This window comes from Xiphias gladius, chromosome 7 (assembly GCF_016859285.1).
Source record: "Xiphias gladius isolate SHS-SW01 ecotype Sanya breed wild chromosome 7, ASM1685928v1, whole genome shotgun sequence".
NCBI lineage: Eukaryota > Metazoa > Chordata > Actinopteri > Istiophoriformes > Xiphiidae > Xiphias > Xiphias gladius.
Window position 1 is genome coordinate 12,328,891 of NC_053406.1, and position 26,385 is coordinate 12,355,275.

General features: G+C 39.6%; 2 protein-coding genes across 2 annotated transcripts; both read left to right on the plus strand.

Moving 5' to 3' along the window:
- Positions 1-6,520: 6,520 nt before the first annotated feature.
- ctsc (cathepsin C) lies at positions 6,521-15,781 on the plus strand. The gene is made up of 8 exons (XM_040131688.1): positions 6,521-6,680; positions 7,963-8,108; positions 9,014-9,168; positions 11,124-11,279; positions 11,970-12,088; positions 13,576-13,707; positions 13,997-14,229; positions 15,106-15,781. The coding sequence occupies exons 1-8, from the start codon at positions 6,521-6,523 to the stop codon at positions 15,370-15,372; spliced, it is 1,368 nt and encodes a 455-aa protein (XP_039987622.1). The 3' UTR covers positions 15,373-15,781.
- A 1,392-nt stretch (positions 15,782-17,173) lies between these two features.
- rab38a (RAB38a, member RAS oncogene family) lies at positions 17,174-26,106 on the plus strand. The gene is made up of 3 exons (XM_040129954.1): positions 17,174-17,483; positions 21,590-21,870; positions 25,754-26,106. The coding sequence occupies exons 1-3, from the start codon at positions 17,282-17,284 to the stop codon at positions 25,907-25,909; spliced, it is 639 nt and encodes a 212-aa protein (XP_039985888.1). The 5' UTR covers positions 17,174-17,281; the 3' UTR covers positions 25,910-26,106.
- Positions 26,107-26,385: the final 279 nt, after the last annotated feature.

The following is a 26,385-nucleotide window of genomic DNA, read 5'->3' on the forward strand; positions in this document are numbered from 1 at the left end:
CAATCAACTACAAAAAATGAAGGGGTCTGAATACTCTCTGAAGCCCCTGTTAACTTTTTTGCGGAAAATTTATAATAAATTGTTACAGTTTAATATGATGTTATTATACTTTATTTTTCTGTTATTCCCTAATCATATCGGATTGGTGCATCCCTAAGTAGAGATTCTGACACTATTATGTGTATCAGGTGTCAACCATGGCTTGATCAAATGTTACAGTTTAGTCAGTCACAGTGGACTGCAGACTGAGTTTTTAGTGCCACAGCAATTGCTGGCCTAATGTTGTCTTACATAAAAAAGTCCCCAATGAGATCCTAGGAAAAATAGAGCGCTGGTATTGCATCGTTTCTCCGTATCAGCAGATATAGGTGTCATGAGAGAAGAGGTTGGATCAGTGCATCCCTACATGTTATTTAGGGCTCCCGCACCCACGATCCCTTGCGAATTCCAGCTGCTGCCTCAGAAATTGTACATGGCACCGCATTCATGGGATCCACAGTGTTTTTCCACAGCATCATTTATTTACATATATTTAAAAAAATCATGATCATCAGCAATCATTGTACAAAAGTTTGAAAATAATTTGCGAAAATGAAACATAGACCCTCATTAGGGTTCAGGGCTGGAGTCTCCAATGCCAACTCTGTTGGTTTTATTACATCCAGTAGTTGGACAAACTCCCAGTTTCAGAGCCCAAAATGAACTTGGCAGTCTGTGAGTCTCTGACCTACATGTTGTTGAAGCCAGTCAGTGGAAGCTGCTAGACAGCACCTAGACAGCTCCCGCGATATTTGCTTCCCCCTCCATCTCCTTCAGTGTCACAGTGACATGGCAGCCAGTGTGACAGAGTGACATCAGCCAATGAATCAGGCCCCAAAAACATTTCAAGGCATACAGGTCAAGGTAATGAAATTACCCTGCCATCTTTCATTCTCTCTCCCTGTCTCCTCTCTGTCTCCCCAATTCACCCTCTTTTATTTCTCTCTGTCACTCTGCTCCATCCTTCTTTCTCTCTTCACCTCTCAGAAGAGAAATCTCCAAATTGCTGCAAATTCCCACTGTTCAAATAAATGGAAAGGATGTAAAGACAAATAGCAAATGGAAGGAATACAAAAAGAGGGAAGAAAAATATAATAATAATAATACAAGCATGTAGAAACTGGTTTGTTATTACAGTGGAGGCAATATAGGCAGGCATACGCACACGTAATAGGTTCACAAACACGTTCATTACTTCTGCTCTGTCATTGATGGATTTATTCACATATCATGACTGCATCAATATCTACTTCAATAATTTCCTGTGGGATGTTAAGGTGTGTTTTTGTCTCTGAGGAATATGTAATGATTTAATGCCCAAAGACAACCATAGTCACCTCTCCATGTCAGGTTTGAATAACCAGTTTTCATGGTTCATTGTTGTTGGACAACAACATGAATATCATAAATAGCTTGAGTCATCAATACTTATTCACACTGAAACGAAAACTGAAGAAGAAATCGGTGAAAGATTATAAATTAACGTGTTAGAAAAATTATTTGTTAGGAGCAATTTTTCTTGTTATGGAAACATTACAAATATTAGAACATTACAGAGACAGTATGAGATCAATTTAATTTTTTTAATTAAAATTTTATAATTCAAATAATTATTTTTAATTTCTTATTAGTTTGTTGTTTATAAGTCCCTTGTGGCTTCAGGGTCTAAGCAGCTGCTTAGTTTGCCCTCACCCCATATCTGACTCTTGACTGTTTGAACCAAAGAGAAATGTTAATAAAAGGAATGGTTTGTTGTTTTGGGAAATACACTTTGCTTTATTGCTGACAGTTAGATAGAGAAGAGTGAACTTTAAAGGTACTGTAAGAAAGGGTTTCTTACCTTCAGGCAGAGCCAGGCTAGCGATTTCTCTCTGCTTCCAACCTAAGCTAAGCTAACCCAGCTGCTGGTGGTAGATTCATATTCACAGCCACAGGAGTGGTATCAATGTTCCCACCTAATTTTGGGCAAGAAAATGAGTAAGTGCATTTTCCAAAATATGGAACATCATCAGACTAAAAAAACATCCACAAATAATATATAATATTATAATGTATAAATGCTTTAGCTGGCATTTATCAAGTGAGTAAAAACCTGATTGTGCCTGATATTAGAAGGAACATAAACACCCAGAGACCCCGAGTTTGTTCTCTGATGTCTCAAAATGTATCGAAGGATATTAGATATCATGGTACCCCTAAAAATAGCCCCTAAAAATCCCCCTAATTTTCTCCTCTATACCCCCATATAGTCAGCCGTGAACTGTGCTATAAGGAAATCAATGAGTATCTTTGATTCCTTACATTTGCAAATTAATAAACATGCTTGCACCGAGAGGATGAATTTTGCATGATACTGAAAAAAAGAAAAGAAGAGAATAATACCAGGAACGACAATGATTAATTCTTATACAGTGTCGCACAACATACATTAACCCTAAATGTTTGTTCCTATGTAAATAGCATGGGTGGGTTCAGTGTAGTCAGATGAGCCCTATATATATATATATATATACACATAAAGACTGTGTGGGCAGGGGTTGTCATGGCAGCATGTGGTTAAAAGTGGGTCCCCTGCTGTGCGTGTGTGTGCATGGACATATACATTTGCTGCGGGTATATATACGTAGTGTGCATGTGTGGGCATGAACATATGTAGAGGAAGGTGAGAATATTTCATTCCACTGCACCCGGTTCTTGTTGTGTGTAGGTGTATGCGTATGGCTGAGGTAACTCACCGTGAAGCCGCTCCAGAGGACTTAAATGTGAAGGATGTAACATCAATACCAAAAGGCTGGAGTTTCCAACCCCACTCTGTGATGAAGTGGCTCCACCCACAACTCCAACTTAATGAAATGCTGCTCTTGCATCCTTTTTCTGGCTGATCAATGTTGGTAACAAAGCACAGAAAAAGCAGAAAAAGGCAGTGACATTAGTACTGCTGAGAGTTGTTGTTAGACACAAAATGAATAGTAAAACCCTCTTGGATATTAAACTCACCCCATCAAGTGGAACTAAAATGTGATAACACACCAATGAATATTTTAATCAATGCTAACTTAGTCATATTAATTTGGTTATTTCATCCAAATTTGCCCTTGAGCAGTAAAAGTGATTTCTAGGTGACATGAGCAACATGAGGAGCCTAATTGCTTTCAGACAGTGTGTTAATGTATAAATGAAAGGCAATTTAGTCACAGATGCTCATCAGGTATTTAACAGCTTCGAACATGACTCAAACAGTCTGAACTGAGGACTGGAGCAAGCGGTTTCAAAAATTTTTGTTATTACACTTATATGAATTCCAGTAATTCACTGGGAGTTTAAATTTACATAAATGTAGTGCTAACCTCTTCAATATACAGGGATGATCATGCTCAAACAGCTGCTGCGGCTTCAAGGAAGGGAATTTTTTATGTGTTAGGGAGCGAGGAACAGTGCAGCAAATACAAAGAAGAGAAACATGCACATACTGTACTGTACACCTGTAAATGCACACATACTCAGACACAACTACCTGCATCGAGGCTACAGCTGACACCATTCATCCAAAAAGTCCTTTTTTAAGCAAAATTACCAAATATTATCTGGTTCCAGCCTTTCAAATGGGACTATTTGCTGATTTTATTTTTATTTTATCATTTTAAATTTATTATCTTTGGGTTTTTGACTTTTTTCGGACAGAACATGACATTAAAAGACGTCACATTAGGTATTAGGAAACTGTGCTGGACATTTTTCGAAATGGAAAATTAATTAATCAAGAAAATAATGAACTGGAACGTATACATGTTCACAGACAGGTTTTCTGTTGCATAATGTCTGATAGTGTGTATATGAAGCACATCTCGAGCTTGTGTGCGTGTTTGGGAAACCTGCGCAAGAAATTAAACAACACAACTCGGAAGTATGGAGAGCAACAGCAAGGGGACGACAGACTGAGAGAGGAGGGGAGAAACCACAAAGGCAGGACAGAAGAAGAGAGATCTGTTACAGGGAGGGAGGAAACCAAGCAAGCAGGGAAAAAATCTCTGGGTTCCAATATAACAGAGCTGAAAGTCGCTTCAGTTTTAATTTCCTGCCAGTGGAAGTGAGAACAATATCAAGATTGAAACACGAGTTTCAATGAGTCACTCTTAGAGGGAGCTCAGAGGGTTCAGGCTGTTAACATTCATAACATCATCCCTCTGTCTCTGTCTCTCTGCTCCCTGCTCCTCTAGTTTGTGTTATTGCATAGTCACACACACACACACACACACACACACACACACAATCACACACGCACACATACACACACAATCACATAAAGGCAATAACATACACGTGCCCACACTAATGCACACATACACTCACTTCCACACATACACAGTGTAATGGCACTAATGAGACTGCATGACTAATACATCTTCAGTCCCTTTAGTCCCTTCTTCAGATGAGTGCCTATTATGGTCTGTCAAGGAGATGAGTCAGTCTATGCCATGGTTACTATGGTGATCGAAGCCTCAGGCACTTCCCTTAAGTCAAGTGTCTGCTGGCTAAAATAAGCTCTTTAACCCCTTTAAAAACAGACCTATCAGGAAACAATGTCACCCTTCATGCACACACATACAGGCACACACATACATTCAAACAGGCAAGTTGACGACCTGACCTCCCTTAGGAGAGAAGCGAGAGTAAAATTCCCCCACAGGGGTTATTGGAAAACCTAAACAAAATTACTATTTGACAAACAAGAGCAAAAATTAGACTCACAGGGAAAAAATCTTATTGTCATATTTAAACAAACCATCGGAAAAGGTCCCATATTGGGCCTCAGTACATTCACACATACAGCTCTCAGTGTGCACGGCAATCTGTCTTTTGAGAACAACTATTAGACCTTGCAAACCCTAACGAAGCTGAGAGCATGTGCAGTCATAAAATTCAATGGTTGACTATACATAAAGTGATGTGAATAGTTAGGATACCATGGTGAAAATGTGGATGTATTTACAGACTGTTAGTAAATTTCAAGTGGTTGTGTTTTCCCTTAATGGTATCATTTGTAAAATGGTGTTGAGGAGGCATTGCTGAATCCCCGCACTTCAGCAATGAAACTATAAAATGTAACCAACCTGACATCTTCATAACAGACCTCACGGCTGTGTGTGAAATCACCACCTGGCTCACTCATTCACTAACATTACTTCCCCTCATAATACATACTTAGTTATTTACTCTGGGCAGTGAATTGATATTTCAGACACTTATTAATCATTATCAATTTTCACTGACAGGTGCAGTGTCACACAACTCTCATTTTTGCAGCTATGAAATGTGACGTATTACATTGTATAGGATACTCCTATTTTTTTGTTACATTGTGGGGATTTGTGTGGGTCACAATTGCATAAATTCAAAAACTTAAAATGTGGGCACCAAATTTAATGGTGGACAGTAAAATGGTGCACTGGGGGTATATAAAAAGGGAGTGATTTCAGACAAAGCACTTGACTTGCAACAACACCAAATGCACAGGTTTAACAAGTAACAGTAATGATAGCTCAGTGCCTACTGTAAAGGTATAGCCCGGTTTCTAAAAACACAGAATGTAGCCCTTAAGCATTGATACAGTATAAAAGAAATCGTATCAGTTTTAACAATAAACAAGAAGCAGGCTAAATATTCCTACAGTAGTTATATTTTATTATGAATTCCTTTATTTTTAACATATATTAAAAACATTTTTTAGAACACCCTTTTATCAATCAGACTATTAGACAAGCAACACCTGAGTTTTTTTCCCCCTGATTTCTCGACGCGTCCCCCTCTTCCTGCCCCGCTGCACCAGCCTCCCTTTTTTTTTTTTTTTTAGTTTTTTCTTTTTACGTCTACTGCGCATGCCCCCTGCGCCCCCAGCTGGCCGGTCATATGACAAGGTAAGCGCAACCAAAAAGTGAAGGGGAGACAAAGGACATTTGAGAGCAAGAGATTCTCTGTCGTATAAATCCATGTTCGCTCGGCAAACCACGGTAGACAAAATAGATGACCGAGTCGATAAGATATTCATAACGCGCCGAGAGCGAGTAGATATGCTATTAAAGAAAAAAAACTTTAGCTGATGTTGTGAAACTGGTCTTGTATTAGTAATGATATCTAAGAAATAAGCCTGCTGAGGTCTGCCTTAACTTCTGTGAACGCTAGCTCGTTGACGAAGCTGCTAGCCAATAGTGCGCATGTGCAATGTACTTCTTGTCTTCAGTTAATGATTTTGACTGGTGAAATTGAAGAGCGCCTCTTTGGGGAAAGTTTCAGTTTGCATAAATAGCGGGCAGGGGCCAGTGTTCAACTGGAGTCCAAGTGGGGCAATTACTACAGTTAAATAAACGCTGTCAAACTTTTAGGCTTTTCTCAGAAGACGCAGACCTGGCTGCGTAGTTCTTAAGGAGTGTGTGTACGTGTGTGTGTGCGCGCGGGTGGGCAGGTAAGCTAGCTGTGTGTGAAGATGAGGCTGAGCGGTGTGTTAGTGTGTGTGTTCCTGCTTTGGGTTGAAGGGTCCCGGGGTGATACACCGGCCAACTGCACCTATGAGGAGCTGCTGGGGACATGGGTGTTCCAGGTGTCCAAAGGAGGGCACGACAAGACCATCAACTGCTCCGCTGAAGGTAATGCAAACTTTTTATAACCATGGGACTGAAGAGTAAGGATGCAGCAGTTTCGCCATTTGAACAGCATTTGACTTTTTAGGGCCTGTAGTTTGTGTTCAGCTCAGACCGAGACTGCAGCAGGTGAATCACTCATCACTTCCTCTTTGTGTTTGAATGAAAACCCTGAGCTCACAAATATTTTTGTTTTAAATTTCTCTAACATACACTTTCAGCAGAGACTGTGTGCGTTGTGTAGCTTGTTTTCGTGCTTTTCTATCACAGTCTTTCCGTTTTAATTGTGACCTGTCAAGGGACTGCAGATGAAAATTAGCTTAAGCTAACTAAGGGCCACTTCAAATTGTAATATTGGTTGTCTGCAGTGGTAAATGTAATAGTCTGCTTATAAATGGATCTTGGTCCAGACGTCCTGCATCCCCTCTCCAGGACGTAACTAAGTGGTCAAACAGTCCGTTGGAGAATGGATGCAAGAGTTAGCATGAAAAACAAGCAAAGTGCCATGCTGGAGAGGGATTTTCCACACTCCGGCAACCCAAAAGTTGTTTTTATTGATTGCTTATAACTGATCTACAGAACATTAGTCAATGATTTATTAACCATTAATGAATCCATTAATTACATCTTATAAACCCCTTATAAATAGTGCCTTATCATGAAGTGGTACTGTGACATAATGTATAATAACATACATGTCCTTTATAATAATCTCAGCCATTCATATCAGAATCTAAATGAACTTTATCAGCAGGGTAAAGTTTGATTTGAGTTTTCAGTAGCTCTCAATACTCACACATACTACCAATTTATATATTAATCTTTGTCAGTGAGGACTGATGATTGGAAATGAATGTAAACCTATCAGCCACACCAGTTACCGGTTTTAATGTTTTGGCTGAATGGTGTATATACAGTTAGGTACATAAGTGTTTGGACAGTGACACAATTTTCGTAATTTTGCCTCTGTACAAGAACACAGTGGATTTGAAAGAAAGCCATCAAGATGTGATTGTATGGGGATTTCAACTTTTATTCAAGGGGTTTAACAAAAGTGTCGAAATTGAACCGTTTAGGAATTGCAGGCATTTTTATACGTGGTCCCTCATTTTCAGAGTGTGTGTGTGTGTGTGTGTGTGTGTGTGTGTGTGTGTGTGTGTGTGTGTGTATGTGTGTATATATATATATATATATATATATATATATATATATACACACATATATATGTGAGAGAGAGAGAGAGATTTATATGTAAAGATATATAATATGTGTATATGTTCCTCCTCAGCTACAGGGGAAAGCTCCGTAACTGTTACCCTGGAGAAACTGTCTGTGGCCACAGATGAGCTTGGGAACACCGGCTTCTTCACCATCATCTACAACCAGGGCTTTGAAGTGATCATCAATGGTTACAAATGGTTCGCCTTCTTCAAGGTAAAAGATGAGTAGGCACAATTCATTTATTTGAGCGATAATCTCAGTATTTTGCCATGATAATAATGTAAAAATATGTCATCTCCTGGCAGCTCAGATTTTCACTGCGGTCCACTGAAAACGCTTGCTGTAGAATACTTAAATAACTACCTACGTTGTAGTAGTTGCATCATACACTGTTTGTCTTCCTTGAGTCATAGCCCAATCGATCACAAACTTAATTTATTCAAAGTTCAACTCTAAACTCTAAACAATGACAACTAATTGGAAATAACATGTAACATGAAGTGGGTTTGTAATGGGTTAGCAATTGTCCAGGTTATATTTTTAAACATTCCCTGACATTAAAGATTTAGTTTTTAGTTTCAGTTGGAACCATGCAGCGCTTACTTCCTCCTTTGAAAATGGTTTACATTCACTATCAAAATACCATCATCTGATATGACTGTAAAATATGCATATCTTTGGTACACTTAGAGCAGGCTGAAATTAGTGGGAAATATTTGCTATATTCAAGGTTGATCTCCTCTCAGTCATGTGTTACTTCTCCTCACTCACATGACAGTGAGTTGAGGGAAGTGTCAAAGCCCATCTGTCTTCAAACCCCTGTTATGGTTTGTCCACATCTTGTTCAACTTCCCCATTCTCTGGACTGGATTTAGCTTAAAGGAGCAATCTGAGGAGAACATCAAATTTTGTTGCTTTAGACTTGTGCAGGATCTTGTAATTCCTTTTTAAACTTATAACTCAAAGATTGTCTGAATGATGTACTGAAAATAGAAAATTTTACCCTCTATGGAATAATCAGTTGCTCTTTTTGAAACTTGAGTATTAGCATAAAATGACATGACTGAGTTGTATATAGGGCAACAAGTCCTGATCTATTTGTCTCCCTACACTTTCAGTACTCTGAGGAGGGCCCTAAGGTGACCAGCTACTGTGATCAGACCCTGCCAGGGTGGGTCCATGATGTCCTGGGAAACAACTGGGCCTGTTTTGTAGGGAAGAGAGTGAATCCAGTACCACCCCGTACAAATTACAAACCAGTCTTCAGCAGCGGGTATGTAAATTATGGTAGCTTGGCACATAACCAAGTGCAAAATAGAGAAACGCAGGCTAAAAAACTCAAGCTAACAAATCTGAATTTACATCTGGGAAATCTGACATTAAAAAGCTCAATTGTTGATGAAAAAGTGACGCAAAAATACTTGATAGAGAATTGAATGTCTAATCAACTTCTTGGCTTTGTTTCTGGCAACTTAAAGCTGCTTCCCAGGCTTTTTGGCTCCAGTTGGATTGAATTCAAGTTTATTTGCAATTTAAACCATAAAAATAAATTTGACCAAAATATTGTTTCTCTTGGGACCAGAGTGATATAATTTATTCGTTAAGTGATTTAATCAATGGTATCCACTGTGTTGTCCAAAAACTGTTAAATTTATCATATACTAATCAGTTTCAGCTATGATTTCCGCATGATATTCTCAAACACAGTTGCATCACAAAAATGTAAAAGGTTTGTATTTTCACAGTAAAAATTTCTCTATTTGCATTCACCTATGCCAAATCTTGCTCTTAAGCGTTTTTACATAATGAGAAGAATCCACATTATTTCAGCTTTTTTTTTTTTAGAGTATGCAAAGGTGTTGCAATGGTTGCGGTATTTTCTGCCGAACCACTGATAAGACGATCAGTGGTATTTGAGGTCTGTCTGAGAATGCAAAGCTTTTCAGGTTAACCTTCCCTGTTTCTTGTACATTGACCTCAAGTAATTCTTACAAATATTTAGTGCATTTTTATGCTCAACGTCTTACTGGAAAAAGACACCTTTTCCACACCATTTGCAAGCAATAGCATGCATGACAAGAGCAGTATTTCTCTTGTTCAAATTGTCAATAAAACGTCTCCACACCTTCACACTTCAAACCGTATCAGGCTGTGTTATCCTCGCATACAGGTAGCTCAGAATTGTCTCTGAAAAGTTTGTACTTGGTGGTATTAATCTGTAAGTAACACCTTCTTCCAGTATGAAATGTGAAATTTTGCAACCATGGTAATGATTTACACTTTCATTAAAATAAGTGGATTTGAAACAACAGCAACACTCCTGTCAAGGCTGCAGTTGCTTGTCATCTCTTGGCTGGAATAGGGTCTAATCTGCAAGATTCAGTATCTGATATTGTGGTCATTGTAGGTCTGCCTTGTCTTAATCTGGATGAAAATGACTTGCATTGTGTTGGGAGTTTTACTACAGTACCCTCCCTAGGAACTTTCAGTTAGTTGCAGTTTCTTCCCGGAATAGTCTTGAACACTTGAGGGAAGAATTTAGCCTGTAACTGCTTTACAAGGCTGGTCTTGATATCAATATGAATAACTGGAAAATATCTTTGCAAGGCTTTATTATCCAAGTTAAACTAACTCACAGAAGCTGTAATGCGTAGAGGACCTGAGTGACTGTGTCTTAATTATTGAAATACCAAAACATTTCCCAATATGTATTAGATATTAATTAGGATGCATATTAATATTTGAATGAAAATTTTGGTGCAGCAGTAAGGAAAACCCATACCAGTTGGATACAGGAAGGTGGGCAAACTAACAGGAATATCTAACAGTTACATTACTTCCTCCCATACAGCACAACTGCAGTATATATTGCTGGTAGTACTGGCAGTAAACTTACAGGAGTTGGTAAACAAAATTGCAAACCTCTGTTTCTATAATGCAGTCCAATGCAGCAGCAGCACAGTAAAACGAGGGTACAAGACTTAATACAAACTTCTGTCGCAGAGTTTTTGTAATTTTAGGGTCCAGGTCTGTGTATTTTCTCAAGCTGTACATGTTCACCACCAAACATTTGCAATATACAGTGATTCAACTCAACAACAATTGCTTGCAATGTGTTTTTTTTTTTTTTTTCCTCTCCATCTGTCTTTAGGGCACACAAGCCCCCCCCCCCCATTTAAAAAAAAAAAAAAAAAAATAACATCACGTGTTACATTATTGACCCTGCAGGCTGCTCCAGAAGCCGTATGAGCACAACATGGACTTCATTGATTCCATCAACTCCGTTCAGAGTTCCTGGAAGGCTGTGCCCTACCCAGATCATGAGATGTACACTCTACAGGAGCTGCACTACAGAGCTGGGGGCCCCGCGTCCCATATCCCCATGTTAGTATTTACTTGCATTTCCCATTTTTCAGCATGCTACAGAGTCCCTCAGGTGTAATGGAGGAAAGAAAAGATAGAAATGTACATAAATGAGTAAAATGTGCTTCTAAATTAATAACTAGTGTGCTCAAAATTACAATTATTATTATTACGATTTTTTTTTCTCTAGGAATCCTGCTTGGCTCTGTCCTGTTCATTAGGTTGGGAGATGTTTGAAACTGCTTTTGTACAAAGTACCGGTACTCCATCAACACCTAAACAGATGGCTCTTAATGGCAGGATGGTGCTTCTCTTCCCCATTAGGATAACACATTGTTTTTCAGTGTTTTTTTTTTTTTTTTTTCCCAGTACTCAAAGTATAATATGCCACCTCTTAGTACTTCCAATGCAATGTGTGTGACAGGCTCCAGATTCAGTTGGCTGTCTTGCACCACCAGTCAGCCTGTGCAAAATAAAACATACTTTGTCTACGATTGTGAAGCTAGCACAGTCACCATCTGCTTGAACCGAGCTCATGAGTTAAAAATCTTCACATAAAACTTAGGCGAACGGCTTCACCTTCGTTAGGGTGGATCTTCATGCATTTCATTTTCCAAAGTTATTAGGTTCTCTGTAAAAATGTCTCAGTGCAAAATGCCTGACGTAAAATGCTCTTGTGATTTTTATGTGATTTTTTTATTTTTACTTTAGGCGTGTTCGCCCTATGCCTGTGACAGCTGATGTAGCCAAGATGGCGGCAGCTCTACCCGAGCACTGGGATTGGAGAAACATTGATGGCGTTAACTTTGTCAGCCCCGTGCGAAACCAAGGTGACAGTCGATTGTTGTCCTGCATAAATCTTAAAACTTAGTATTTTTCACTGGTGAGTGCTGGCAAAATCTGTTCATTCATAACATCCCAAAAAATCAACTTTAAATGGGCAGAGAGATTACAGTAGCTTACGTGTGCCCACATGACACTAGTCATATAAACATAAAGATCCAAACAATATGAATCTGAAGACTTGCTAGATCAGGGGCAGACAAAGCCATACCTTTACACTCAGCTGTCAGTAAGGGCAGAGATGCCAGCTACTTTGCTTCCCTCTTGGCAGGCCTAGGTCTGCTTTCTTCTCTCCTCCTTGTGTTTCTGCACAACCTGGTGTTTGAGTGGAGAGATTATTTGTGCCGAGTAGTTGGAGTGTCTTAGAGGGCCTCTGTAGAGCTGGGTTTAAGGATCTGGAGAGGGCTGAAGTGTTTCAATAGAAGCCCTCTAAGCCACTATACAGTGCTGTGGAGCTCATTTTGCTGCAGTGTTACGAGCCAGGCGGATCCATTTCAGTTCCCAATAACTGGTAGGGTTGAGGAAGAATTGGTCCTTCCAATGCTGACTTTTGAGGGAAGATGCAGGTGTGTGGCAAATTAAAGCTTCATTATAAATCCTGCGAGACAAATGTAAGTCACATGTCGTTGGGGTCAAACATGAGAAACGAATGTGATCACGATGTTTTTTTCCAGAATCATCTCAGAAACTGATTACATCATATATTTTAAAATACATTTTAGGACAATAAAATCGTCCCACTAGCATAGATCTATAACTTAAATGAATGGTTGTTACACCTTATTAGTCTTATGAGACTTGAGGTCTGGGACCCAAATAAAAACTGTTCTCAGTGTCATCATGACTTGAATCATTATTACAATTAAACCAACCGGCAAATCCCTGCAGCCTCTGTTCTCTGACCTAATTTGTTTCTGCAGTGCATTCTATTAAGAACCTGAGGTGTCACACAATGGATGTTAACCAGTGGCTTTAATCAGTGTATCTGTGTGGTGCCTTGCTCCATTATTATGAATTACAACTAATGCGGATAAGTGTACTGAGGCAGGAACATTACAGAAACTTCAGTACTGTGTAATGTATTGTAGATTAGAATACATTACATTAATAGTACATGTGCACTATTAAAGTGCACAAAGATACCAATGTATTAGGATTTTATTTCAGGGGTGTTGTATCAGATTACATCAGGTTTTGCAGATGTACCGACAGTATTTTAGGACACTTTTTTTATTTGAACAATGTCAGAGGTATTGTCACAATTTAGGAGAGAATATTAAAAGTATTATTAGAAGTATAATGTCATCTAGTACAACACCACTACTAGTTACGGCCTCAGAAATGACTAGTGTCGACTTAGACAGTCAACAAAAACCAAACATTACAAGCTTCACAAAGTTAGGATTTATTCCGGTGCTGTTGTGTTGCACATCAGTGTGATTTAACTCTAGTGTGAATCCCTGCTCTGTTTCAGCTTCATGTGGTAGCTGCTACTCCTTTGCCTCCATGGGAATGCTGGAAGCCCGCATTCGAATCCTCACCAACAACAGTGAAACTCCCATGCTCAGTCCGCAACAAGTGGTCTCCTGCTCTGAATATTCTCAAGGTAAACTAACACTCAATGTGAAATCCATCTTGTTTCCTGACAGTAATGATCATTTTAAGCATTTGCTGCCAAATATTGCCAATATGAATTGGGCAGCAGTTAGTAAATTAAAATGACGCTCAGCTGTACGTAGAAATCTCTGAATCACTAATTATTCTGAAGAGTTTTGATAAAAGCCTCATTTAGTTTTTCCATCTTGTACCACATAAGAGATTTCACCCTGTAAGAGAGTGAAGACAACCTCCAAAAAAATTACAAACCAGATCTAACCCTTACCTTTTCTCTTAAGGTTGTGATGGTGGGTTCCCATACCTGATTGGGAAGTATGTGCAGGATTTCGGCATTGTGGACGAGTCATGCTTTCCGTATGTTGCAAAGAACACTCCATGTGGCGTTCCTCAAAACTGCGGCCGCATTTATGCAGCAGAATACAACTACGTCGGTGGGTTTTATGGCGGCTGTAGCGAGACGGCCATGATGTTGGAACTGGTCAAGAATGGACCGATGGCAGTGGCCTTTGAGGTACAGCAGCTGCTCACTGTTTCCTAACTGCTATTCCTGCACCTGCATTTTGTGTTCGATTTTGCTCTGTCAGTGCAGCCTAGAATTTATGTTTAGTTTGACCTGCATAGTCCAAAATTGCTGTCCTTCCATCGTTTTAGCCCAAACTCAGGTGCTGTGTCATCCAGAAATCAAATTTAACCTACTAGAGAACACTTTTTCTAAGTTTAAGTTAAACCTTCTGCACAAACTGAGATTCGAGGAAACATTTTTACTGCTCAAGATCTTGTTTTCTAAACGCATCTTAAGGATAAATCTCAGAGGCAAAAGAGATTCCGGCTATAAAAGAGCCGTCTGGAACTTTCACATGTTCACATAGTGTAGTTGATTAATAATAAGGAAGAAAATATTTTTGGTTTATACCATGTGCATAATAACACAGTTGGCTAGTAGTTCATGCAGATAGTTACCTGCAAGAGATCATTAGGCTCCTTCTCTTCTGTACTGCAGAGCCTTTAAACTTTGCACATTTTTTGTGCATCCTGTAAATGGGGCAATTTTGTTACTCCATCAAAATGAATTCACCACATATGGCATTATGTCAACCGCTCTCAATGTAAGCTATTTGCTAATGCTCTGCAAGTACAGGTTTATCTTGTCCTGTTAACCCCAAATCACAGCAAAGATAGCAAAATGGTAACAGACAGAGAAACAACGGCAACAAGTATTTCTCTTTAATTATTTATTTGAAAATGCAACCTTTTTTTTTCTTTATGACATGTTTTCTCTACTTTATCCTTTACAACTCTGTAGACCTTTTTGCTTCATAGGTACTGTATAGCTTGAATTTAATGTAAGTAAAAAATTAAAAAGTAAATTGTCCCATTCCTTTCACAGGTCTACCCTGACTTCATCCACTATAAGGAGGGCATCTATCACCACACAGGTCTCGCAGTCCCCTTCAATCCCTTTGAGCTGACCAACCATGCTGTGCTCCTGGTGGGGTATGGTCGCTGCCACATGACCGGACAGAAGTACTGGATTGTCAAGAACAGCTGGGGCACCAGCTGGGGCGAGGACGGCTACTTCCGAATCCGCCGTGGAAGTGATGAGTGTGCTATTGAGAGCATCGCAGTCGCAGCCAACCCTATCCCCAAACTGTAGAAGCTGTAAGCTCAGAATGGGAGGAATGTGTTTATCTGATGACGAGTCTCAATAATGCAAATTAGATTTATTCCCCATGTATCTTAGCTGTTTCCAATGTGTGCTTGGGAAGTTGGAAATCCGAAGCCGAAAACTGTAACTTTTCACAGCAGCCGACATCATACAGCACTGTCTTCTTCCTCACTAATCCAACAAGCAGATGTCAAGTACTGCAGTGCATAAAAACTACACAACATTAAGTAGAAATGTTATGGATTTCAGCTTTAAGGCCGATATTCCAAATGACTATGATATATATTAAAAGTGGAATCCTCCTAAATCCAAAAGTAGCGAGTTTCGCTAGTCAAAATGTTTGAATGTGAAAATGTTCTAAGCCTGAAACCGTATGTTTTAACTCTTATCAATTCTCCGTCACATGCTTAAAGGTTTACAGTAGTGGACCCAAGAATTTTTTTTATTGGTGGTTATATCTTGACTGAAGGCGTTGGCTCTTCTGTTTTATGGTAAATTTTTCGGAGTATTGACACATACATGTTGCTTCTTTTTTTTTTGTTTCCTGATTTCAGCAATCACCGATCAGCTGCCTATGAATGATTTTAACACAAGCTGTAACTGCCGACACAAACTTGGAATCAAAATGGATTGGCCAATACTGTGACGAATCATGATGGGTAGTAAATTCTATTTGAATCATTTAAAGGGAAATTGCAGCTGAGGAGCCAGCGTTTGTGTTTGTCTGTCAGGTACAGGATCCTGGTTCTTTGTCTCAGGGAAGCTCCGTGGAGAATTATAGACTTTCTGTCCTCGAATCAAATTGAAACCATGACTGCCATGTTTCTCTGTGGAGCATTTAAAAGGGATTTCTTAATTAATAAAAGGATGTAACTGATTGTAATGCTTTTATTCTGCCTTCAATTTTCCCACGTTTCAGTGTAAACATTTGTTTTACATTGTATTTTAAGATTTGCACTTTTTTTTTTTAAATCTGATGGCACAAATAAATTTCATGAATATTTGGTTTTACTTGTGTGTAAGAAAAAGGGGACCACAATTTGATACACTGTTGGATGTTAGATTTTATGTAATGTCATTTTGTATCTTTAATTTAGGGTCATCAGTTTTCTCACTGGCAAATACACAGACTCAGAAAAAATAAAAACCAAAATGCACCATGAGAGGTTTAAAAAAACAAAACAAAGGATAAACACCTGAGGGAGAAAGAATGTAACTCAGGGTGATGTGAGTGGTGTCAAGGAAAAATAGTTAATCTACCAGCAATAGCTCCTTTTATGTGCGTAAATTGTATAGTTTAGTTTTCTTATTTAATTTGATCAAGGTAATGAAGTGCTGCTCTGCTTGCAGTGGAGAAAGGTAAATTAGTCCATTTACTCAAGTCCTGTAACTAAGTACAGTTGTGAGGTACTTGTACTTGAGTATTTCCATTTAATGCTACTGTATACTTCTACTTCATTTCAGAGGGACACACTGTGCCTTTTACTCAGTTACATTTAGGGGACAGATACCGTGCAGGTTCAGAGTTTTCACACCAAACAGCATGATCTTATAAAATATTCTTTATATCGATCAACCAGCCACAACATTTAAATATTGCTTGTAGAAAAGAACATTCTGCTGACAATAGTTTCACCTGAGTATTTTTTTTTTTTTTTTTTTAATGCCAGACTTGCAAGGGGTTTGAAATGCCGTCCCAGGCAGCTCCCCTGCGTGAGTCACAAGGTCCAGACGTCTCCGCTCCACTTCCCTCTGTGGGCCAGGGCGTACCTCACCTCCCCTTCTCATTACCAACTCTCTAGTTCCCTCTGCGCTGTCCTGTGCTTTCCCCTCTTCCATCCCCCGGTCCTCTCCTCTACGGTGGATTCATGCTCAGCTCTCGCCCTCCTCGGTCGCCATGCAGAACAACCACCATAAGGAGCGTCTCTACAAGATTCTTGTGATAGGGGACCTCGGCGTCGGCAAGACCAGCATCATCAAGCGGTACGTCCACCACAACTTCAGCCCCAACTACCGAGCCACCATCGGGGTGGACTTCGCTCTCAAAGTCCTCAACTGGGACCAGGAGACGGTGCGCCTGCAGCTGTGGGACATTGCAGGTACCGGCCAACTTTTTTTTTACGCACGGCACACCTGAAAAAGCAGATATACGGGGCAAGAGGGTAAACAAACACGGAGCGCTGAGGGAAAGTCCCCACACAAGATGGTTTGTGTGACTTACTTTCTTCTGACCCAAACCTTGCTCGTGTTTTCTGAGGAGAGCCAAAGCCACGGAGACCAGCCGACTTACTGTCTTTAAAAGAATCAATATATTAGAAATGTGCAGGGATTTTTAAAGAACTAGCCCACATGAGAGGACACACTGGTCAAACATAGATGGACTACTTTACTGGTTAAAATTCTTTTGTCAACTTTTTTTTTTTTTTTTAAACTTTGGTTTAGTGTTTAAGATGAGGCAAGTTAGAGTTGTGGAAATTATATTTATATTTAGTTTGTCGTTTTTTCAAATGTTACATGATTGAACGGATCTGCTTCACAATCACACAGAGAGCTGGCTGTTATGAAAATCCATTCTCACATGGTTAGCCCATGCCATTTTAGGTTAGAGACAAAGCTTTCTCAATAAGAAATGAAATATTTATCATTGGTCAGCTGCTTTAGGGAAAAATATAGACCTTTTTCTTTCAGGACAGGCAATAAATTATTTCAAGTCAGACAGTGTGAGGCCTGAGGAAAAAAGCCTGACTGGGATTACTGACTTTCAAACTATTGTGTACAGAGTGTTTGAGGTCAGAAACAAAAAGACAGTGATCCAGAACATGAGCATTTGACCATTTTGTCCCAACTTTTATTTATCCACGTTCATAGAAGGATGATATTAAGGTTTATCCAGGGTTAATGTTCCTCATGTGTACCAGCTGACCTGTTGGCATTACTCACTTCACATCATTTGGCTACACATTTCTACAATTACATGCCTCTCTTTACTTACTTTACCCAAGGAAAACAAACACAAATACAGAAAAGTCTTGAAACAGAAAAACGGTCTCCTCTGGGGAGCCAGAAACACAAATTGTATGGGTTATGAATATTATTATAAACATTTTGTTGATATTAAATAAAAAACCCATACAAACCATACATTTCATAAACAAAATGTATTTAAAGCTGTGTAATTCTGTAGGACAGTACTGTAAAGGGATTTACTGTAGCTAAGATTAAATTCATGTAATCATTTAGACATAAAACAAGCCTTACTTTCCACGTTGAGTGTCACGTGACCTTATGAAAGAGCATCATGACACCACATGATATAACAGAAAGCAGCCATGGCAACAGTCTGCCACATTGTGTTTGTTTTTAGTATAAAAAAACTTTATCAGCTGGTCAGTTGGGCATAAAAATGACAGAATCATATTTAATTTAGTGCCAAATAGGAGCAAGCTTCAAGCCCAGAACAAAATACAAGCATGTTTAGTATATCGTGGTTATAATTTGATGTCAATCGGTCACCAATACCTAGATTTCCTGCTCTAAAACTAGTCGGAGGGAGGTCTCTTTACCTAAATTTATACAGTCACATATCCATCCATTCATTAATTCATACATGCCTTCACACTTTAACAGTAATTCAATCCTCCCCCTGGTTCCCACTCATCTCTTCTCTGCAATCTGCTGAACTGTGTGGCCTTCCTCATCTATGCGATACCCTGTGCTGTTTGGAAACTTTGTGCTGTTACTCAGGTCTGAAGAGTGGAAGGGTCTGTTTGATAAGAAGACAGGAATGCATCAGAGTGAGAAATTCTTATCTCTTATGATTATTTAATGCTTTGGTTGCCTCTGGCGAACACAGAAATCAGAAATAATACAGGCTTTTGACTGTGATGCTGTTGGGTAGGATAACAAACCTAAAGGCTACGGCAGTCTCATCTCACATGAGTGTCGGCTGAGGTTTAGAAGAATCCTCTGACCTGCTGCTCTCTCCCCTCCTGTGCGCCCTCTCCAGTAAGCACTAGCAGTCATGTGTCTCAAACTCATGTGAGGGAGATTTGAGGCCCAAGCTCTTGTATACAGAAAGGTTTTATTGTGAACTAAGGATGAGTTTCTCCCTCACAGAAAAACTTCTATAGGTGTTCCACTGCATGTGGTCCCTACATAGGCCCTGAAGTTACTGAAGCCCTGAGGTGGGAAAACCTAAACTGCAGTTCTGCATAATTTACGATGAGCTCTGTCCACTGCAGTATCATATGGGCTCTTCATTTAATGGATCTTAGAAAAGGACATGTGAAGATTATGTCAAATAAACACACTGGTTACAAAAAAGTATCCAGATTAAATGTCCTTTTTAAAATAATTACATTTGCATCTGGCATCTATAAGGCTCATCCAAAAATATCTTTTGGGTTTTTGTATTTTACTTAACCCAACACTGCTGTAGGTTTGTTTGGGGATTAGATGATTTGATGATGGACTGAAATTTTCTCATGAAACAGATGTAATAAATCACTTGCTGTTTCTGTGCTTCTACCAAGACAAATAACAACTTCAGCCATTCTATTTTTGTCCGCCATTTTTCTGTGGCCTGTACCAACATGTTGACAGGGTTAACTGCACAGGCCTGTACATGAAGATGTGAGTGAGGCGGGTTTGGGGCTATACTGATACTGCTCAGCCTTTTGAAATCCCATAGATATATGTACATTTTGAGCTGTGGAAGTCCACTGAACGTTTGCTATTTGGACACAATACCAAGAAGAACTCTACTCTGCTTCATCTCAACTGAATTATTGCCAAATTTCATCCCTATTAATGAATCCGTTCAGCTTCTTACAATGAGCGCTGGGGTCTTACATAAACACAGTTTTCTGCCTAAATGAAACCGTTTTGGTTATTTCATATAACAGCTTTATGAATTTCTGTTTTTGTCTGCCTTTTCACCGGTTTAAAGTGGGCAAGGCTCAGTTTCAAAAAGGCAGTCACACATTTCCATGCACCAATCAGGATTCAGCAACATTTGAATCAAAATCTGATAACAGCTGTGGGGTTGTTTGCTGACCAGACCGCTGTAGCCAGATCACTGTCAGTCAAATCCGGTCAAACTACACTCACAGTCTGATGACGCAGATTAGCTGAGTCTTTACCAGTTAAACACTTAAGGGTGTCTTTTTCTGAACTTTAACTTGAATTGTTGCTTATTTAGTCGCATATATTTAATGTTATAGAGAAACACTTTAACGTGGGCCTTTAAACATCCTCTGTAATATCATTGTCTAATAAACACTAGTATGTTTGAGTTAGCTTATACAGAAGGCTGGAAACACCGTTTTTCACTTGGTATATGGTAATACTATACTATAGTACATCATAATATAATACAAGTTTCTGCCCTTCTGATACTGTATGTCCTTGAACAAGACACACATCGTCCCAGGTGTTCTGTAGCTGACACTGTGCTCTGATCCACCTGTGCAGGAGAGCAGATGAATACAAAGTGTTCCTGTGGGCCTCAGCTCAGTAACATGTAAATTAAAATTAACTCCTCTCCTTTCAATACAATGCAAACTGCTTTTTGGAAAGACCAGTTTAGGATGTTAGTTAGGCGACAGTGTGAAAATGTCTCTCACGAGCTGATTGTATTCTGCAGCTGTGCAGCTGGTACTCGTGGTGCTCCAGCAGAGGTTACGGGTGGGAAAATCAGTGTGGATACAACATTCCGACAGAGCTTATCAAATTAATTTTACCCGCAGGAATTTTTACAGACAAGTTCACAGGCAGGAGCACACATACACACTAAAGACACCTCTCTCCTCATCACATCCTGCCTCTATCTTTGCCTGCATCTTATCTCTCTCTCTTTCTGCAGCTCTTTTAACGGTAAAAACACACATGCAAATGAGTGTGTGGAGATGTGGAGGAGGTGAGGTATGTAGAGAATGCGTGCACGATGGCACATATGAGAAAGTAGAGGGATGAAATGAGCGTATTGGATGACTTGTATTGAAGAATCTGTGTCTATTTGCTGCTTAAGTGACCTTGCATTACTTCCATTTTTCTTTTTGGTATCATGCAAGTGATATATAGGGAACAAAATGAAAAGTTGAATTTCTCTATGTGCATCAATAAAGTTATAAAAAGTTTGTAAACCTACACAGTGAATATTCTTTTTGTGTATGCATGTGTATCTTTGTCTGTGTGTGTCTTCCAGGTCAGGAGAGGTTTGGCAACATGACTCGTGTGTACTACCGCGAGGCCATGGGCGCCTTCATTGTGTTTGACGTCACAAGGCCCGCCTCCTTTGAGGCCGTCACCAAATGGAAGGAGGACTTGGATTCCAAATTGACACTTGCCAATGGGAAACATGTAGCCACTGTGCTTTTGGCTAATAAATGTGACCAGGGTCGGGATGTACTGACTAATAACGGAATAAAGATGGAGCAGTTCTGCCAGGAGAACGGCTTTGTGGGGTGGTACGAGACGTCTGCTAAGGTGAGAGAGATGGGATAAACGCACAAACACATCAATACAAAGCAGTAACACAGCAAGCAGGAAGGTGCTGTGAATAAAGACACCGGCCTTCAACAAGAGCTCTGAGGTTGAAGCCCCGGTGTCAGCAGGCATGTCCTTCTTGTTCAAATGTCCCTGAGAAGCAAGGACCCCGTACCAGCTCAACTGTAGCAGACACAGCACCTGATTATCCTGTGGAGTTGCCACCACAGAGGCACATTCAGGATGTGAAGAAATCCTTTAAAAGTGCCGAGTTTAATAGACTCTTAGTCTATTCAGTATTTGCATATGAATAAAGCCTCAATCACAGCTCTGCTGCTTTCTCAGGGAGCTGTCTCACAGCAGACATTCCTCCCATGTTATTCCAGGTCAGCTGCACTGGCATCAGGTGCATCATCCAGACAGGATGTCCCAGGAATTCTGACGGAATGTGTCAGTCCACTGTTTTCTAATGACTCGCACAGATCTTAAATGAATAGTTAGAAATATTTCTTTTGGAAATTTGCTCATTTGTTTTCTTGTAAAGAGTTAACTGAGAAGATTGATACCCCTCTCATGTCTGTCCATTAAATATAGACCTCGAGCCAGCAGCCTATTAGTTTAGCCCTAATGTAAAGATTGGAAACGGGGGGAAACTAACTCTATGATTACACGAATTGACCTTGTTGAAATTATTGCCCCACCTGAAGTACAGTACAGAATTTGGAATATCTTTAGAAATAAATGCAAATTTAACCAATTTTGTTTAATTAGAATATTTTAATAAAATGTCCAAAGTTACTGAATGAAAGAAAAAAAAAAAAAAACTTACATAATAGGGAAAAAATATAAACACAACATGTACTCCGGACACAATAATTGGCACCCTTCACTAATATTTGGTTGCAGGACCTTTGGCAACAAAAACAACCTCTAAAAGGTTTCTCGCAGCCATCTAGAAGCTTCTTGCACCTGTCTGCTGGTAGTTTCTGCCACTCATCCATTGCTATGCGTTCAAGCTCTTTTAAGTTTGCAGAAGTCCCTTTTGCAATGGCAGATTTCAGCTCTCTCCAAAGGTTTTCAATGGGATTTAGGTCAACCATTCTTTTCAGCTGCTTGATGTGTGCTTTGGGTTGTTGTCCTCCTGAAAGACCCAACATCTTTGCCTTAAACCTAGTTTTCTGACACTGGGTAACACATTTCACTCTAAAATGCCTTGGTAATCTTCGGATTTCATCAGTCCTTTGATGCATTCAGTGCCTCCAGTACCAGAGGCAGCAAAGCAGCCCAACAGCTTGATAGAACCTCCACCATGTTTTACTGTAGGTAGGATTTTCTTTTCCTTATGGGCTTCACTTTGTCGCCTAGAAACAAACTGATGCTCTGCATTCCCAAAGAGCTCTACTTTGAATTCATCTGGCCGTCAAACATTGTCCCAGAAAGACTGTGGCTTGTCTATGAAAGATACAGCCATAGCAAGTGAATTAATACATTGAACAAAGGAACAGGAAAGTTGCACTTTCAAATCTAAAACAGATGTAAAACAAATGTTTAATGATTTTAACGATATCCTTAATTATGAAGTATATGTTACTATGTGTTTAAAATATAAAACTAATACACCTTTTAAAAAGCCTTAATCAGCTAAAGTCAAAGTACAGTATAATTCAAGACTCGATGACGCAGACAGAAAAGTAGTGAGTGACTTCTGGCTGTGAGATGAGCTGAGGATTCACCCACCTACACACTAACACACTGACACACCAGTACAAGCCCTGATTATAGCAGCTAATGTGGAGCAGGAATCTCACAGCTGGATGGCAAGAAAAGAAAATAGACTAAGGCGTGCACATAGACACACACAAACACACATGCAGACAAGCCTTTAATGCATCAGCAAAGGAATTGAGAGGCTTTACTTAAAAGCATCACAACCAGTCATGTGACATTTTTGAAAAATCGTAGATGGTCACACAGTTGCAGCTGGTATGTGAAAAAAATTTAGTTGCACCAGTGAGCGAGTGTGTAGTCTAAAGCCCTCTGCTCTTTGTTTTATGTTTGTTTTCATAAAAAAACACCCCAAATTTTTTTAGCAGTACGTCTGCTGCCATTTTGCAAACATCTTCATCATATTTGTAAATTTAATAATAAATAGCAACAGACCATGAATATTAAGTGATGTGTGTAGCTTATCACCTCATGTATTATGAGCCCACTGCAAAATAACCTTCTAGAACTTCAAACTTTTACCTCAAACAACGCTGGATATGCTCCTTATGCACAAGAATGCGTAAGAAAGAAGTGAAGCTGGCAGAGTGTAGAAAAGGAGCTTTTTATTGTTGTTGTTGTTTGATTTTGGTTTAGCAGAACCTTTTTTTCTCAAATCTACCAGTAAGGATGATAGATCACGACAAGGCACACACAGAAGACTTTGTGTCCATGAGAGGTGCAGAGCGCTGCAGACAGCACCATGTCAGATCCTACCGACAACACTGTTGGATCTCTACTGCCCCTGCAGCACACTTCATATATTAGAAATGAGAGAGAGAGAGAAAGAGAGAGAGGGAGAGAGAGAGAGAGAGAGGGAGAGAGAGAGAGAGGGAGAGAGAGAAAGAGTGCTTCTTTCTCATCAATAGTTGTTGCTCCTTCTCTCCTCATGACAACCCTAATTTTAACACCCTGGGTCATTTCTCCAGTTCACTCAGCTATCAGTTCTGGTCCAAGTTGCTCTAAATCCTGATGATGGGTAGAGAAGGTTTGTAAATCAGGTAAGACAGTATTACCAGGATTATCATGAAGCTCTATAATGTTGGCTTTAATAATTTCATAAATGGGCATCCATCCTGGTGGCCAAGTTCGTTAGACACATAGAGTACCATATGACCACAACGTTACTTGTTCGAGTTACATGTCTTCCCCCTTTTTACACCCTGCTTCCTGTCTATATCCAATTAAGGCAAAATTTCCTCAAAATAACCTTTGATAATGGCATAATCAAAAATAACATCACAGAAAAATTACATTCACAGGAATGTGCAGTGGTGCACTGTATTATGTACAGTTGCACCTAATTTGCAATGTAAAGAGAACAGAAAGGAAAAAGCAGCACTTTGGGCATTTATTTCAGTCCTACTTAGACTAAACTAATTCTGTTATTAGTACAGCTGATTTAAAACATTACATTACTTATATTTTGTTGCCACAACTGTTATTTTCTCCTGTTAACATCAACTCTAGCTACTAAGCTGTCACAGAAAACACACACTTTCCCTTTATTCATTTACTCTGAAATTATTTATAGGCTGCAGATGCAGATCATTGGAAAGAATCAAAATTTGAGAATTGAATCGTTAGGTATAATTTTTTATTGAATCTACATATTCATGTTGTATGTGACTGCATAGCTATTAGCATTGTTATTTGATGGTTTTTGCTGCCATGACAGAGAAATCAATGAGTCTGAAGTGAAGAGGCATTCTTTTTTTTCGTATCCAAGAGCATGTAAGGCACTAAGATTTAATCTGTGAGTGATTTTACACATGTAGACATACTGAAGATAAATAGGTTTTGGTTAATGTTTTGTAGTCACTTATGCTCCAGTTCCATTGTTCAAAGATTTGGACAGGTTTCAACCTCTTTATTTTATCACAACAATTTGTTTTTTATAGTATTCTATAGTAGCTACTCCGTCTAGTAATGATCCATTTGATTCACTCTCCTGCTCCCACAGGTTTTTCTGGCTGCTTATGTTTTATCCCTTTCATAAAAATGTTTGCAATAATCTGTTTATCCCTCTTTTTGTTGCCTCCTCCTCCTCTTTTCCTTCCCACCTTTTCATACCCCCACCTCTCTTTCTATTTGTTCCTCTACTTTTTCCTCTCTTCAGGAAAACATCAACATCGATGAAGCAGCCAACTGCTTGGTGAAACACATCATTGCCAGTGAGAAAGACATGCTCCAATCAGAAGTCCCCGACACTATCACGCCCCAATTAGAGCAGGACAAAGGTGGGACATGCTCCTCCTGCTTCAGATCCCAGTAACAGTTCCTGACAGTTGGATGTCCTTTTGTATCTCATTACACACAAAGTCAAGTTTGTCTGTGAGCAAGAGACAGAGGGAGAACTGCTTTGGCTGTTTTTGAGGAAGAAGGCATGGGTGCCAAATCTTTCCCTCTCTGGTAGCTCAGGGGATGGGTGGTGTGTGTGTGTGTGTGTGTGTGTGTGTGTGTGTGTGTGTGTGTGTGTGTGTGTGTGTGTCTGTGTGTGTGTGCGTGTGTGTGTGTGTGTGTGTGTGTGTGTGTGTGTGTGTGTGTGTGTGTGTGTGTGTGTGTGGAGGGGGGTGGTATGGTGGGGGCATGAGTGGATGACAGAGAAGCAGCTGGCTCAGGAAACAGATGGACTGAAACAGAGAGAGAAAGAGAGAAAGGGAGATGGATGCAGCTGTGTGAGCTTGTAAAAGGCAAGGTCACCCTCTGGGAGACTTCAAGCCTTGACACTGCTACTTCGGTTACCATGGA